At 48.0% G+C, this 16,982-nt stretch overlaps 1 protein-coding gene across 1 annotated transcript in view; it reads left to right on the top strand.

Annotated features, from left to right (window-relative positions):
• Positions 1–3,896: 3,896 nt before the first annotated feature.
• LOC120308897 (myosin-6-like) overlaps positions 3,897–16,982 on the top strand; it is a 48,086-nt gene continuing 35,000 nt past the window's right edge. The window contains exons 1-7 of the mRNA XM_039345560.1: positions 3,897–4,064; positions 5,009–5,179; positions 6,972–7,281; positions 8,464–8,537; positions 9,797–9,884; positions 11,578–11,695; positions 12,855–12,978. Of these exons, the coding sequence (XP_039201494.1) occupies positions 3,960–4,064; positions 5,009–5,179; positions 6,972–7,281; positions 8,464–8,537; positions 9,797–9,884; positions 11,578–11,695; positions 12,855–12,978 (990 nt within the window). The 5' untranslated portion in view covers positions 3,897–3,959. The remainder of the gene's footprint in view (positions 4,065–5,008; positions 5,180–6,971; positions 7,282–8,463; positions 8,538–9,796; positions 9,885–11,577; positions 11,696–12,854; positions 12,979–16,982) is intronic.

Here is a 16,982-nt window from a genome sequence, read left to right as displayed (position 1 = left end):
TGCTCCTGGGCGAGGGTCTCCGGAAAGACTGGGTCTGGCTGGGGTGTGTGTGTGTGTGTGTGTGTGTGTGTGTGTGTGTGTGTGTGTGTGTGTTTCCACAGAGCCAGCGGGCGTCCAGGCCCTTCCTGCCTCCCCCTTTCCTCATGTAGCCGGGAGTTCCGCAGGGGAAAGGAGTTGCGGCGCCGGCGGGGAGCGAGGGCAGCGCAGCCGGGCGGGCGGGCGAAGCGCAGTCCCCGGGGAGCGCGATCCTTGATTAATTCGCCCGTCTAGACAGCGGCGGCGACGGCGGCGGCGGCTTATCGGCTCTGGCATCGCCTCTCCCAGCCAGACCGCGGCGGGGGAAGACGGGGGTTCCCCCCCCCCCCGGATCCGGGGATTGACCTGACTCCCACCGGAGGGGGAGCTTCCCCCCTGCCTCAGCCTGGCCAGGGGTCTCGGGGGTGATCTGGTAGGGCGTGGAGTTGGGGGGGGGGTCCAAGGCAGGAATAGCCCCAGGCTCTCAGCCACCCCCTCTCCAGGGGCACAATGCGGGGGGGGGGCGGCTGGCAGCTCCCATGAAAAGGGGGGAGCTCTTTTCAGGGCAAAACCTCCACCTTGCTAGCCAGGTAGAAGCTCTGAATAGGACTTTAGGCAAGGCTCTCAAAACTTTGGCAACTTTAAGCCCGGTGGTCTTCAATTCCCAGAATTCCCCAGCCAGCCCTGTCCGCAAGGCTGAAAGTTGTCAAAGTTGGGAGGATCCAGCTTAGCTTCTCCCCCATCAGTTTTTCTCCTAGGCCACCCTACTTTCACCCCAAAAAATCCCAATATTTTGGTGGGGGGTAGCAGCCTTTCTACATTAAGGAAAAAGATTTTGGGGCAAAGGATAAGCAGAAAAACCGTGCCCCCTCCCCAGAAGCCTTATGGAGTCGCTCTTCTGCACTGGCCTCGTTGAAATTTCAGCCACGGGGCAAATAGTTATAAATATGTAAGCTCTACATTCCACTTTTCCATGGGACAAGGATGCTCGGAAGTGTTCCTTTGTTGTTATTGTTGTTGTTAATTGCGAAGTCGTGTCCGACCCATCGCGATCCCATGGACAACGTTCCTCCAGGTCTTCCTGTCCTCTACCATCTTCTGGAGTCCATTTAAGCTCACGCCTGCTGCTTCAGTGACTCCATCCAGCCATCTCATTCTCTGTCGTCCCCTTCTTCTATTGCCCTCCATCTTTCCCAGCATCAGGCTCTTCTCCAGTGAGTCCTTCCTTCTCATTAGGTGGCCAAAGTCCTTGAGTTTCAGCTTCAGGATCTGGCCTTCTAAAGAGCAGTCGGGGTTGATCTCTTCTAGGACTGACCAGTTTGAACGCCTTACAGTCCAAGGGACTCACAGGAGTCTTCTCCAGCTAGCAGTAATTAAATGGAGGAAGAAACGGGACGGGACGTATTATACATCATTCAATGAGGTGCCACTAGAACAGGGGTAGGCAGAGCCAAGGTTGCCTACCCCTGCACTAGAATAAGTTGTTTCTGATCTTTGGACTGACAACTAGAGGTGGGGAGGGGGGCTGAGACCCATGGCACTTGCAATGGAGGTTTATTCCAGTTTGGGACTGGCCTCTCACAACCGTCTGCCTTTAAGATGCAGAGAAAGTCTTTCTGGAAAAGAATATGGGGGTCTCGGCCCCAACCCAATGTGCTAGTTTATCTGATCTTAGGAAAGAGTCAGTCCGTGTGAAATCACACTGTCTCCTCTGGGAAGAACAGTGACACCAATGATGAAGGAGAAGGAAAATGAAAAATGATCAAGAATGATCCCCAAAGAAGCATCTACCCCATTTTGGGCAATACAAGGCCATACTTGCTTTCTGAGGAGAACAACCTCTTTAGCAGGGCTTTTCAACCAGCGGTACAGGTACCACCTGTGGTACATTGGCACCTGGCAGGTGGTACGCGACCATCCTAGAAAAGTGGTAGTGGGGAGGGGCAGCACTGCACAAGCCTGAGTGAGAGATGGCTGGAGCTGCAGGGCTGTCAGGGCTCAACAGAAGCACCAGGATCAGCGCTTCTTTGGGGCTGTCAGGGCTCAGTGGAAATGCCAGGATCAGTGCCAGGCTCCAGCTGGAGCTCGGCACTGATCCTGACGCTTCTGCTGAGCCCAGAAGAAGCACCGATCAGCTGGAATGTTGCAGCGTCTCCAGGGTCTTGTGATTTACATTCAGATACTTGGCAACTGATTCATATTTATGACGGTCACAGTGTCCCAGGGTCATGTGAAGTGACCAAAACCTGATGCAACTACCCACCAGACGGGAGGAATAAAAACCAAACACCCCCACCCCACCCCCTGCTGCCAATCCTCAACAGAAATGGTCACAACAATGAAAACCTCGGACAGGAGGAAGAGCGCCGCCGGGCGGGCAGGCAGGTGTCTTGCTCGGCTGTGGCTCGGGGGGGGGCACTTTTTTCAGTGCCATTGTAACTTCGAATAGTCACTAAGCGAACTGTTGTAAGTCGAGGACTACCTGTACTTTATCACTTTTTTCCTTTTTTGGGGGGGGGTCGTCAAGTTTTTGACACCTTTCTAGGCAACTGGTGGTACTCGGATGTTGCCGTATCCTAAAAGTGGCACAATGGGTGAAAAGGTTGAAAAGCCCTGCTCTATAGGACTTACATTAGGTAGACCTTGCAGAAGGGCTTCCAGGAGAAACATCTGCCTGGGTTTGGTTCCTGACTCTGGAGGATGGGACACTTGTTATCTCAACACTACTTCTAGATAATCTCTTCCGGCGTGATGCTTCCAGATGTTTGGTCCTCAACACCTTTCACCCCTAGTTACCATGATTATTATAGGAACTCAAGTCCAACTCTTGAGGAGGGAGCAAACTGGAAAGGAGGGCTTATAGGATATCTGCTAGAAGAGAGGAAAATCCCTATTTATTTGGCCAAAAAAGCCTTCTGGGTAAACGTTAGATGTGGCAATCCGACTCTTTCAATTTAGTGCAGTGGTTCTCAACCTTTTTAATGCCGCGACCCCCAACCGGTCGTAAGTCGAGGACTACCCAACCGGTCGTAAGTCAAGGACTACTCAACAGGTGCAGCACCGTTTGCAGACTGGGATTTTTGGCGGGCTCAGCAGGGCAGAGACAGCCTTACCGTTCCTGTTGGCTTTTGAAAGCCAATAGAATTAGACTCTATTCAAGAGAGTCTCTTCTATTGGCTTTCAAAAGCCAATAGAATAAAAGGGAGGAGCACAGCTAAGGAAAAGGGGGGAAAAAATGGCGGACTGCTTTGTTTGGCGACCCCGGTGAAATGGTCGTTCGACCCCAAATGGGGTCCCGACCCACAGGTTGAGAACCACTGGATTAGGGGACTGGAGGGTAAAGCATACAAGGAACGGTTGCTGGAATTGGGGATGTCCAGTTGAATGAAGAGAAGGACGAGGGGGACATGATAGCAGTCTTCCAGTCTTTGAGGGGCTCCTACAAAGATGAGAGGGTCAGACTACTTTCTAAAGCCCCCAAAGGCAAGACGAGAAACAATGGATGGAAACTGACCAACAACCTAGACGTAAGGAAATGTTTCCTAATGGTGAGAGCAATCAACAGCTTGTCTTCAGAAGTAGTCCATGCTCCATCACTGGATGCTTTCAAAAAGAGACTGGAAAACCATTTGTCTGAAACGGTATAGGACAGGGGTCTTCAAACGTGGCCCTTTTATGACTTGTGGACTTCAACCTCCAGAATTCCTCAGCCAGGCGTGCCTGGCTGAGGAATTCTGGGAGTTGAAGTCCACAAGTCATAGAAGGGCCAAGTTTGAAAACCCCTGCTCTAGGATCTCCTGCCTGAGAAGTGGGGTGGACTAGAAGACCTCCAAGGTCCCTTCCAACTCTACCATTCTATGTTTCACAGTGCAAATCCCTGATCCCTCCTGTCCATCCAGGTGTATTATTCCATCGGGGCCCTGGCCAAGTCCGTGTATGAGAAGATGTTCAGCTGGATGGTGGTCAGGATCAATAACTCTTTGGAGACCAAGCAGCCTCGGCAGTATTTCATCGGCGTCTTGGACATTGCAGGATTTGAGATCTTCGATGTAAGTCTACAGAGAGCAGGGGGAGACCCATGTAACCTATAGTGGTGGGTTGACTTTGGGTTGTCCTTCCTTCCTTCCTTCCTTCCTTCCTTCCTTCCTTCCTTCCTTCCTTCCTTCCTTCCTTCCTTCCTTCCTTCCTCCCTCCCTCCCTTCCTTCCTTCCTCCCTCCCTTCCTTCCTTTGTTCCTCCCTCCCTCCCTTCCACTCACTCACACACTCACTCACTCTCTCACCCATCCATCCACCCACCTACCCACCCACCCACCCACCCATCCATTCTTCCATTTCCTTCCCTTCCTTCCTTCTTCCTTCCTTTGTTCCTTCCTCCCTTTGTTCCTTCCTTCCTCCCTCCCTCCCTGCCACACATCCATCCATCCATCCATCCATCAATCCATCCATCTTTCCTTCCTTCCTTCCTTCTTTTGTTCCTTCCTTTCTTTGTTCCTTCCTCCCTATCTTCCTTCCATTCATTCACTCACTCACTCACCCATCCTTCCTTCCTTTATTCCTTCCTTCCTCCTTCACTCCCTCTCTTCCACTCACTCACTCATTCACTCAACCCATCCATCCTTCTTTCCCTTCCTTCCTTCTTTCCTTTATTCTTCCTTTATTCCTTCCTCCATCCCTCTCTTCCACTCACTCACCCATCCACCCACCCACCCACCCACCCATCCATCCATGCATCCTTCCATCTTTCCTTCCTTCCATCTTTCCTTCCTTCCTTCTCTCCCTCCCTCCCTCCCTCCCTCCTTCCTCCCTCCCTCCCTCCATCCCTTCCTTCCTTCCTTCCTTCCTTCCTTCCTTCCTTCCTTCCTTCCTTCCTTCCTTCCCCAGGAGCCTTGACCTAACTGACAGTGGTCCCTGCTGAAAAACGAAAAAAAGTCGGATCTTCTGGAAATGCTCACCTGCACGAAGGTCCATAACTTCTTTTCCCCTCCCCCCCAGTTCAACAGCTTTGAGCAGCTCTGCATCAACTTCACCAACGAGAAGCTGCAGCAGTTCTTCAACCACCACATGTTTGTGCTGGAACAAGAGGAGTACAAGAAGGAGGGCATCGAATGGGTCTTCATTGACTTCGGCATGGACCTCCAGGCCTGCATTGACCTCATTGAGAAGGTAAGTTGGTGGCGGAGCAGTTAGAGTGCAGTACTGCAGGCCACTTTAGCTGACTATGTTCAGCAGGTCAGCGGTTCAAATCTCACCGGCTCAGGGTTGACTCAGCCTTCCATCCTTCCGGGGTAGGTAAAATGAGGACCCAGAAGTGTTCATACCACTTTACAACGCCTTAGTTGTAAAATGGGGGCAATGTAAATATATATATATATATATATATATATATATATATATATATATATATATACACATACATACATACATACATACATACATACATACAACATATACATATACATAATACATATACATATACATATTACATATACATATACATATACATATACATATATATATATATATATATATATATATATATATATATATGTCTCATAAATAAATAAATAAACCGGGGAAACCTCATATTGTTTCTTCCTCAAAGCAAAGTACCTCAGATGAACTTCCCCGGATAAAAGTTGGATTATTGGGAGCTGAACAACCTCTTGATCATTTGGGAGCAGAAGAAAGAGGATTCAGATTCTAGGAAGATCTGATTCTTCTGGTTTAACAGCATAGCAGAGTTAAACCTTGGAGGTCATCTAGTTCAATCCCCAATCAGTCCAATCTCTTCTTAAAAGGAGGAGGAGGAGGAGGAATTACAGAGCTGGAAGGGACCTTGGAGGTCATCTAGTCCAACCCCCTGCGCAAGCAGGAGACCTTATACTATTTCAAACAGATGGTTGTCCAATCTCTTCTTAAAAACCTCCAGTGCTGGAGCGCCCACAACTTCTGGTTAGACTGTGAATATAAGAAGTGGATGATAATTCCTTGGTAAGGCCACACTTGGAATACTGCATCCAGTTTTGGTCACCACGATGTAAAAAAGATGTTGAGACTCTAGAAAGAGTACAGACAAGAGCAACCAAGATGATCAGGGGACTGGAGGCTAAAACATACAAGGAAAGGCTGCTGGAATTGGGGCTGTCTAGTTTAACGAAGAGAAGGGCGAGGGGGGACATGATAGCAGCCTTCCAGTATCTCAGGGGCTGCCCCAAAGAAGAGGGAGTCAAGCTATTCTCCAAAGCGCCTGAAGGCAGGACAAGAAGCAACGGATGGAAACTAATCAAGGAGAGAAGCAACCTAGAACTAAGGAGAAACTTCCTGACAGTTAGAACAATTAACCAGTGGAACAACCTGCCTCCAGAAGCGTGAATGCTCCAACACTGGAAGTTTTTAAGAAGAGACTGGACAGCCATTTGTCTGAAATGGTATAGGGTTTCCTGCCTGAGCAGGGGGTTGGACTAGATGACCTTCCAACTTTATTATTATTATTACTGTCAGAAAATTTCTCCTTACTTCTAGGTTGCTTTTCTCCTTGGTTAGTTTCCATCCGTCGCTTCTTGTCTTGCCTTCTTGTTGCTTCTTGTCCTGCCTTCAGGCGCTTTGACTCCCTCTTCTTTGGGGCAGCCCCTGAGACACTGCTATCCTGTCCCCCCTCGTCCTTCTCTTCATTAAACTAGACATACTAAATTCCAGCAACCGTTCCTTCTATGTCTTAGCCTCAACATCTTTTTTACATCATGGTGACCAAAACTAGATGCCGTATTCCAAGTGTGGCCTTATTAAGGCGTTGTAAAGTGGTATGAACACTTCAGGCGTTGTAAAGCGGTATTAACGCTTCAGGTGATCTTGATTCTATCCCCCCGTTAATGCAGCCTAGGACTGTGTTGTCTTTTTTGGCAGCCATCCTTTCTGTCCTCATCGTTGTCCCTTTTCTCTCCATCTTTCGGTGCAGCCTCTGGGTATTATGTCCATCCTGGAAGAAGAGTGCATGTTCCCCAAGGCCAGCGACATGACCTTCAAGGCCAAACTCTACGATAACCACCTGGGCAAGTCCTCCAACTTCGGAAAAGCCCGCAACACCAAGGGGAAGCCGGAGGCTCACTTTGCCCTGATGCACTATGCTGGCACCGTGGACTACAACATCAACGGGTGGTTGGAGAAGAACAAAGACCCCCTGAACGATACCGTGGTGGCCCTCTACCAGAAGTCCGCCCTGAAGCTGCTGGCCACGCTCTTCTCCACCTACACGGGCAGCGAGGCGGGTGAGATGGGGAGGGAAGAGAGAATTTGGTCCCGGTTGGCTTGAACCTTCTGCATCTCCAGGGTGGTCTTGATCTGAAGATGCTCCAGAAATGACCATCTGATGATCTCTTGGAGAGCTGACGTTAATGCGACTTGGGAAAATAAGAGTTGGGGTGACCGGCATTCGGGGTGGATGAAGGTGCTCTTTGCTCACCAGCGTCCACAGCTGGGGTCCAATGGGTCTTATCTTCTGGGGTTGAGGGCCCTCACCATCTTGGGAAGGTCCTGGAGAAGGCAAAGAGGACAATTGGGAGAGATGGAACCCACAAAGGGGTGGAATCTACTGTAATTTAGAAAGCTACACATCAGGAATGAGGGAGGGAGGGAGGGAGGGAGGAAGGAAGGGAATAGAAAAAAGGAAAGGAAAGGAAGAGAGAAAAAGGAAAGGAAGAGAGAAAAAGGAAAGAAGAGAGAAAAAGGAAAGGAAAGGAAAGGAAGAGAGAAAAAGGAAAGGAAGAGAGAAAAAGGAAAGAAGAGAGAAAAAGGAAAGGAAAGGAAGAGAGAAAAAGGAAAGGAAAGGAAGAGAAAAAGGAAAGGAAGAGAAAAAGAAAAGGAAGAGAGAAAAAGGAAAGGAAAAGAAGAGAGAAAAAGGAAAAGACGAGAGAAAAAGGAAAGGAAGAGAGAAAAAGGAAAGGAAGAGAGAAAATGGAGATAGAAAAAGGAAAGGAAAAGAAGAGAGAAAAAGGAAAGGAAGAGAGAAAAAGGAAAGGAAGAGAGAAAATGGAGATAGAAAAAGGAAAGGAAAGGAAGAGAGAAAAAGGAAAGGAAGAGAGAAAAAGGCAAGGAAAGGAAGAGAGAAAAAGTAAAGGAAGAGAGAAAATGGAGATAGAAAAGGAAAGGAAAGGAAAGGAAGAGAGAAAAAGGAAAGGAAGAGAGAAAAAGGAAAGAAAAAGAAGAGAGAAAAAGGAAAGGAAGAGAGAAAAAGGAAAGGAAAGGAAGAGAGAAAAAGGAAAGGGAAAGAAAGGAAAGAAGAAAAACAGAAAAGAGGAAAGGAAAGGTTGTAAGTATGAGGACTAGTTGTCGGTCCCTTTTCTCAGGGCCGTCATAATTGTGGTCGCTAAACAAACAGTCGTAAGTCGAGGACTCCCTGGACTTGTGCCGCTGGGAGATCCTCCGGGCCTCACCCTTCTTTCCTTCCCCAGGCGGAGAGGGCGGGAAGGGCAAAGGCTCCAAGAAGAAAGGCTCCTCCTTCCAGACCGTCTCAGCGCTACACCGGGTAGGAGACCGGACCCCCCTACTCCCCCCCCCGGACGAGGAGGATGGGTTCTAGGCTTCCCAGGGGGAGGAGCTGGGAGTCAGGGATTGGGAGCTGGCTAGAAGCCGCAGCAGGGGCTTTTGGGACAGGGTTGAGAGCGGGGGGGGTCCCAACATGGCGTGCTGGCTGGGGAATTCTGGGAGTTGGGGGTCCGTACAGCTCAGTGGGGAAAGACTGGCTTAGAGCTTACTGGGGTTTGCCAAGAGAAACATAATGAACATTTCTCTCTCTCCTCTCTGTCCCTCTCCTCCTCTCTCTCTGTTTTTCCTTCCTTCCTTCCTTCCTTCCTTCCTTCCTTCCTTCCATCCTTCCCTCCATCCATCTCTCCTCTTTCTCCTTCCTTCCTCCATCTATCCATCCATTTCTCCTCTCCCTTGCTTCCCTTTGTCTCTCCCTCTTCTCTCCCTCCCTCTGTTGCTTCTCTCTCTCCTCTCCTCCTCTCTCTCCTTCCCTCCTTCCTCCCTCCCTGTCTCTCCTCTACTCTTTCCTTTCTTCCTTCCTCCATCCACCCATCCTTCATCCCTCCATCCATCTATCCATTTCTCCTCTTCCTTGTTTCCCTCTCCCTTTCTCTTTCCCTCTTCTCTCCCTCCCTCTGTTGCTTCTCTCTCTCCTCTCCCCTCCCTCCCTCCCTCCCTCTGTCTCTACTCCTCTTTCTTTCCTTCCTTCCCCTCTTCCCCTCTTCTCTCCCTCGGTTGCTCCTCTCTCCTCTTCTCTCTCCTTCCTCCCTGTCTCTCCTCTACTCCTCTTTCCTTCCTTCCTTCCTTCCTTCCTTCCTTCCTCCCTGTCTCTGTCTCTCCTCTACTCCTCTTTCCTTCCTTCCTTCCTCCACCCATCCTTCATCCATCCATCCATCCCTTTCTCCTCTCCCTTGCTTCCCTTTCTCTCTCCCTCTTCTCTCCCTCCCTCTGTTGCTTCTCTCTCTCCTCCTCTCCCCTCTTTCCTCTTCCTCCCTCTGTCTCTACTCTTTCCTTCCTTCCTTCCTTCCTACCCCTCTTCTCTTCTCCTCTTCTCTCCCTCGGTTGCTCCTCTCTCCTCTTCTCTCTCCTTCTCTCCTTCCTTCCTCCCTCCCTTGCTCCATCTCTCCTCTCTCCTTCCTCTGGCTCTCCTTCCCTCCTTCCTCCCTCCCTCTATCTCTTCCCCTCCCCTCCCTTCCCCGCCCTGCTCCCCTCCCTTCCTCCTCCTCCTCCTCCTCCTCATCCTCTCCTTTCTTCCTGCAGGAGAACCTCAACAAGTTGATGGCCAACCTCAAAACCACCCACCCTCATTTTGTGCGCTGCATCATCCCCAACGAACGGAAGGAGCCCGGTAATCCAGTGGGATGGAAAGGGATCCGCTGACGGGGCGGGAGAGCCAGGCCTTCAGATTGGGGAACTGGCAAGACTCCCGTCCCTTAACCGGCATCTCTGTCCTTGCCGGAGTCAGCTGGGCATCACGCTGCTCCTTCTCGTCTTCGTTTCCTGTTTGACAGCTGGCTGAGAGCCAGGAAGGAAACGGAGAAAGGAAGTCCTCCTTTCCTTCCTGGAAGTTCAAGGGCCGAGGGCCAGGGCGGGGGCCCGAGTTGCCGACCCCCGGCACCACAAATTGGATCCTTCCACAAAATTCAGAAAAACTGCGTGCATTTTACGGCAAGGCGGAAGGCGACACCTAGCAGGGAAATTCAGGTAGTCCTCGACGTACGACCGCAATTGAGGCCAGAATTTCTGTTAAGTGAGTTTGGCCCCATTTTACGAACTTTCTTGCCACAGTTGTTAAGGGAATCACTGCAGTTGTTAAGTTAGCAACAGGGTTGTTCAATGAATCTAGTTTCCGCCCATTGACGTCGCCGGTCAGAAGTTCGCAAAAGGGAGATCACGTGACCCCGGGACACTGAGGCCGTCGTAAATATGAGTCAGTTTCCAAGCATCTGAACTTTGATCCCGTGACCATGGAGGATGCTGCAACGGTCGTGTGAAAAATGGTCCTATCATTACTTTTTTGACGTTGTAATTTTGAACGGTCACTAAATGAAACTGTTGTAAGTTGAGGACTAGCTGCATCAGATCTCTAAAGATTGTGAACTGCAGAATTGCTCCCAGTTAGCGTAGCAATAGTCCCCCTTAACAACCGTTCATTTAGTGACCATTCAAAGTTACCACAGCACTGAAAAAAAGGGATTTATGTCCGTTTTTCACACTTACGACCCAAAATTCAGACACTTGGCAACTGACTCGTATTTATGACGGTTGCAGCGTCCCGGGATCACATGATCTCCTTTTGCGACCTTCAGATCAGCAAAGTCAATGGGGGGAAGCCAGATTCGCTTAACAACCGTGTCACTGACATAACAACTGCAGCGACTCACTTAACGACTGTGGCAAGCAAGGTCGCAAAATGGGGCAAAACTCAGTTAACGGCAATGGAAATTTGTGGCTCCAAAATTTGATTGGACGTGGAGGACTACCTGCCCGTTACAGCCGGTTGCATAATTCAGAACATTCCATTTCAGGGGTCCTCAACCTTGGCAAATTTAAGATTTGTGGACTTCAACTCCCAGAATTCCTCAGCCACAAGTCATAAAAGGGTCATAGTTCCCTCACGCTGGCTGAGGAATTCTGGGAGTTGAAGTCCACAAGTCATAAAAGGGTCACAGTTCCCTCACGCTGGATGAGGAATTCTGGGAGTTGAAGTCCACAAGCATGGGTCTTCAAAATAGGCCCTTTGATGACTTGTGGACTTCAACTCCCAGAATTCCTCAGCCAGGCACTCTGGCTGAGGAATTCTGGGAGTTGAAGTCCACAAGTCCACAAGTCTGAAGTTGAGGCCCCTGTTCTATTTCATTTCTTGACCATTGCCTATTGCACAAACCTCTCCTTTGTGGGTTTTTTATTTTTGTTTTTGTTATGCCCTTTGGGTTTAGTGTGGTTGTGTGAATCCAGACACTGGGCCAGGATGCATCTTTCCAAGGGGGGATAATCTTTTAATTTTCCCTCCTTTCTTAGTGTCTCCTTTTCTTTCTTAGGTATAATGGACAACCCTTTGGTCATGCACCAGTTACGCTGCAATGGCGTCCTGGAGGGGATCCGGATCTGTCGGAAAGGATTCCCCAACCGGATCCTCTACGGGGACTTCAGGCAAAGGTGAATCCACTCCCCTGCTGTTCAGAAAGGATCTTTTGGGGAGGTTCAGCTCAGCCTGCCTAACAGAAAGAGAATGAAGATCATGGGATGGGTTAAGGCAGGGGTAGGCAACCTTGGCTCTTTTATGACTCGTGGACTTCAACTCCCAGAATTCCTGAGCCAGCATGAGGGAAACTTTGGCCCCTTCATGACTCGTGAACATCAACTCCCAGAATTCCTGAGCCAGCATGAGGGAAACTTTGGCCCCTTCATGACTCGTGGACTTCAACTCCCAGAATTCCCGAGCCAGCATGAGGGAAACTTTGGCCCCTTCATGACTCGTGGACTTCAACTCCCAGAATTCCTGAGCCAGCATGAGGGAAACTTTGGCCCCTTCATGACTCGTGGACTTCAACTCCCAGAATTCCTGAGCCAGCATGAGGGAAACTTTGGCCCCTTCATGACTCGTGGACATCAACTCCCAGAATTCCTGAGGAAGCATGAGGGAAACTTTGGCCCCTTCATGACTCGTGGACTTCAACTCCCAGAATTCCTGAGCCAGCCTAGCTCAGCTTGGAAACCTCTCCCTTTCCCCTCAGCATGGCTGGCTCAGGAATTCTGGGAGTTGAAGTCCACCAGTCATAAAAGAGCCGAGGTTGCCTACCCCTGGGTTAAGGCCACTTGATGAGACCTTATCAAAGAAACAGAATACTTTCAGATATGGAACTTATTTTATCAATGGCTGGAAAAAAACGAGACAGAGAGTAGCAACTTAACTTTTAGGACTAAGCAAACAAAAATCAATCTAGACGACACGGCCTTCATTAAGCACTAATGAATTGTAATAATAGAAAATTAATAAAATACTTTTTAAAAAAGACCACAGGTAGTGCAGGAGACCTTATACTATTTCAGACAAATGGCTGTCCAATCACTTCTTAAAAACCTCCAGTGAGGGAGCACAAACAACTTCCGGTGGCAAGCAGTTCCACTGGTTAATTGTCTTCATTGTTAGGACGTTTCCCCTCAGTTCCAGGTTGCTTCTCTCCTTGATTAGTTTCCATGCGTTGCTTCTTGTCCTGCCGTCAGGTACTTTGGAGAATAGGTGGGAAACACCCCCCCCTTCTTTGGGGTTAACCTTGAGCAGGAAAATTCAGCCAATTCTCTACTTTCGCACCAGGTACCGCATCTTAAACCCTGCGTCCATCCCGGAGGGACAGTTCATCGACAGCCGGAAAGGGGCCGAGAAGCTTCTGAGCTCCCTGGACATTGACCACAACCAGTACAAATTTGGACACACCAAGGTGAGGCGAGCAAATTTGGAATGGGGGGGAGTCCTATGCTCCCCCTCCTCCGCTTTTCCCTTAAGGACCCCAAGGAAAGAAACTTCAGCTTTTGAGGATAAAACCAGCAGGGCTGTTTTGACCTTGGAAAGGGGGAGATTGTAGGATTCGGATTTTGCACGCTCCCGTTAAGGGCCCCTAAAAGAGACTTTGCTAATTCCCTATTGATCCGGAAGGAAATGCACGTTTATGGTGCTAAGCCAGGGGTAGGCAACCTTGGCTCTTTTATGACGTGTTCAGCTCCCAGAATTTCTGAACCAGCATGGGGGAAACTTTGGACCCTTCATGACTCGTGGACTTCAACTCCCAGAATTCCTGAGCCAGCATGGGGGAAACTTTGGCCCCTTCATGACTCATGGACTTCAACTCCCAGAATTCCTGAGCCAGCATGGGTCAGCTTGGAAACCTCTCCCTTTCTCCTCAGCGTGGCTGGCTCAGGGATTCTGGGAGTTGAAGTCTACGAGTCGTGAAAGAGCCAAGGTGGCCTACCCCTGTGCTAAGTGAAATGTGTGTTAAGTGAGCCTTCCCCCCCCCCCATTTTATGACTTTTCTTGCCACGGTTGTTAAGTGAATCATTGCAGTTGTTAAATTAGTAACACGGTTGTTAAGTGAATCTTGATTCCTCGTTGGCTTTTCCTGCAGAAGGGGAATCACGTAACCCTGGGACAGTGCAACCGTCATAAATACCTGCCAGTTTCCAAGCGTCCAATTTTGGATCACGTGACCGCGGAGGGGGGTGCAACGGTTGTAAGTGTGAAAAACGGTCATACGTCACTTTTTTCCAGTGCCGTTGTGACTGCGAATGGTCACCAAATGAATTGTTGTAAATCAAGGACTGCTTAAACAAAAACATGGTTGTAAGATCCACTTGTCAAACGGATTTAATATAAGGCAAACACTAGCAATAGAAAACAATCTAACCAACATCCTAAACTTCAAAAAAGCCGACTTTAACAAACTCAGAGAGAACCTAGGAAAAATTCCCATGGATGAAAATCCTAAAGGGGAAAACAACCCAGAAAGCGTGGGAAATCCTGAAAAATGCGATCATAAAAGCCCAGACCAGCGCAATACCACTGAGAAAGAAAAACAAGAAATCCAAGAAGAAACCAGCATGGCTGCACAAAGATCTCTCTAACAAACTAAAAGACAAAAAGGACAAATACAAAAAATGGAAAGAGGGGGCACATAACCAAGGCCAATTATCATGCACCTATTTTTATATTTATGTCTATATAGAAACCATATAAAATACTCTTACATTTTTATCCGAGTCTTTGTAACCTTTGGAGGAGGAGTGGCCAACCTTGGCAACTTTAAGCTTTGTGGACTTCAACTCCCAGAATTCCCCAGCCTGCAGGGGAATTCTGGGAGTTGAAGTCCACGCATCTTAACATAGCCCACCTGGAGAAACTCTGTTTTTAAAGTCACCGCTGTGCAAATGACAACAAAAAGGGAAATCCGTTTGACAAGTGGATCTTACAACCATGTTTTTGTGCAGGTTGTCCTCGACGACCGTTTTTCATACGTACGGCCATTGGAAGCATCCCCACGGTCACGTGATTGACATTCAGATGCTTGACAACCAGTGGTGGGATTCAGCTGGTTTGCACCGGTTCGGTAGAGCCAGTATCTGAATTTTGTTGAGTTTGGAGAACCGGCTGAACCCACGCTGCTTCTGGAAGTCTGTTCTAGGCCTTAGAGGCCTGAAGGAGGTCTCCCAGGCCTAGAACGGCCCATCGGAAGTGCATGGATGTCACACTGGAAGTTTTTAAGAAGAGACTGGACAGCCATTTGTCTGAAATGGTGTAGGATTCCTGCCTGAGCAGGGGGTTGGACTCGATGACCTCCAAGGTCCCTTCCAACATCATTATTATTATTATTATCGATCATCGCACAGTCAGCCAGATGTTCAGACTGGATTTGGCATTTTGTCTACCTATCGAGTCCTTACCCAGGACCTGGGATAGGCAGATGTGGATGTTTGATGGTATTACAGATATCGTCGCAGGATGGAAGCAGTTCCTAATAAGGCCTGCCTTTTGCAATTGACTAATAGCGAATTTGTCAATGCCAATGGTGTTCAAGTGGTGCTCCAGTTGTTTTGGGATTGCACCCAAGGAGCCTATTACTATTGGTACTACCCTTGCTTGCTTTTGCCACAGTCTTTCTATTTCTATTTGTAGGTCTTTGTATTTTGTTATCTTCTCCAGTTCTTTCTCTTCTATTCTGCTATCTCCAGGCACTGCCACGTCCACTATCCAGACTTTTTTGTCTTTCTTATCGACAATTGTTAAGTCTGGGGTGTTATGTTGCAGGTGCTTGTCTGTTTGAATTCTGAAGTCCCAGAGCAGTTTAATTTTATCATTTTCTATGACTTTCTCTATTTTATGATCCCACCAGTTTTTGCTTACAGGCAAATGATATTTTTTGCAGATCTTCCAATGCACCATTGTTGCTACTTTGTCATGCCGCTGCTTGTAATCAGTCTGTGCAATCTTCTTGCAACAGCTTACCAAGTGGTCCACTGTTTCTTCAGCTTCTTTGCATAGGCGGCACTTACTGTCTGTTGCTGTCTTCTCAATTTTGACTTTGTATGCATTTGTCCTTAAGGCTTGGTCTTGTGCAGCCAGAATTAGTCCCTCGGTCTCTTTCTTCAATTTTCCTGCTCTTAGCCATTGCCAGGTTTTATTATTATCTGCTTTCCCAGCTATTTTTTTTCATGTATTGGCATGTAGTGCTTTGTCTTCCCATGCCTCTATTCTGTTCTTCATTTGGTCTTTCTTGTAGGCCAGTTTGGTCTCTCCAGTAGTCAGTAAGCCTTCCTGATATACTAATTTCAGTGCATCTTCATCATTGTTCTTCAGATATTCTTCCAAAGCCATTTTTTCTTCTTCAACCATCTGATGTACTTGTAGCATTCCACGCCCACCTATTTGCCTTGGTAGATAAAGTCTATCAATGTCACTGCGTGGATGAAGGGCGTGATTCATTGTCATTATTTTTCTGGTCTTTCTATCCATTGCTTTTAGTTCTGCTTGAGTCCAGTCCACTATTCCAGCTGTGTACCTAATGACTGGGATTGCCCAGGTGTTGACTGCCTTTATGGTATTTCCTCCATTGAGTTTGGATTTTAAGATCTTCTTCACTCTCTTGATGTATTCACCTCTAATCTTTTTCTTGACTTCAGTGTGCTTGATGTTGTCAGCTTGAAGGATACCCAAGTATTTGTAGTACTCTTCCTCATCCAGACTCTTAATGTTATTTTCGTGGGGCATCTTGATTCCTTCAGTTTTCACTATTTTTCCTTGTTTGATAGTAAGTGTGGCACATTTGTCCAAGCCAAACTCCATTACAATATCTTGGCTATATATACGGACAGTGTTGAGCAGCGATTCTATTTCAGATGATGTTTTTCCATACAGCTTCAGATCATCCATATAAAGGAGGTGGGATAGTCTGGCAGATGTTTTTGATGTTTGATAGCCATGTCCTGAGTTATTCAGTATTGTTGACAGAGGAAACAGTGCAATAACAAATAGTAATGGTGATAATGAATCTCCTTGAAATATTCCTCTCTTGATATTAACCTCTCCCAGCCTCTCACCATTGATCTGCAACTGTGTCTTCCATTGTGCCATCGATCTTTGCACAAATTTTCTGATATTTCTACTGACTCCTGTTATTTCTAGGCACTTGATTATCCAATCATGTGGCAGAGAGTCAAATGCCTTTTTGTAGTCAATCCATGCCACATTCAGGTTGGTCTTCCTTCTCTTGCAGTTTTCCAAGATCATTTTGTCTATTAGGAGTTGATCTTTTGTTCCTCTGCTATTGTGGCGGTTTCCTTTCTGCTCAGGTGGAAAGAGATTGTTTTCAACTAGATGCTGTTGTACTGCATCAGCTACCACACCAGTTAGTAATTTGAAAGTTGTTGGTAAGCAGGTAATTGGCCTGTAGTTACC

The sequence above is a fragment of the Crotalus tigris genome, unplaced genomic scaffold (assembly GCF_016545835.1).
Source record: "Crotalus tigris isolate CLP2741 ecotype Arizona unplaced genomic scaffold, ASM1654583v1 scf7180000017953.204902, whole genome shotgun sequence".
NCBI classification, from domain to species: domain Eukaryota; kingdom Metazoa; phylum Chordata; class Lepidosauria; order Squamata; family Viperidae; genus Crotalus; species Crotalus tigris.
Note: the sequence above shows the minus strand (reverse complement) of the source record. Positions and strands in the feature narration are given on the sequence as shown.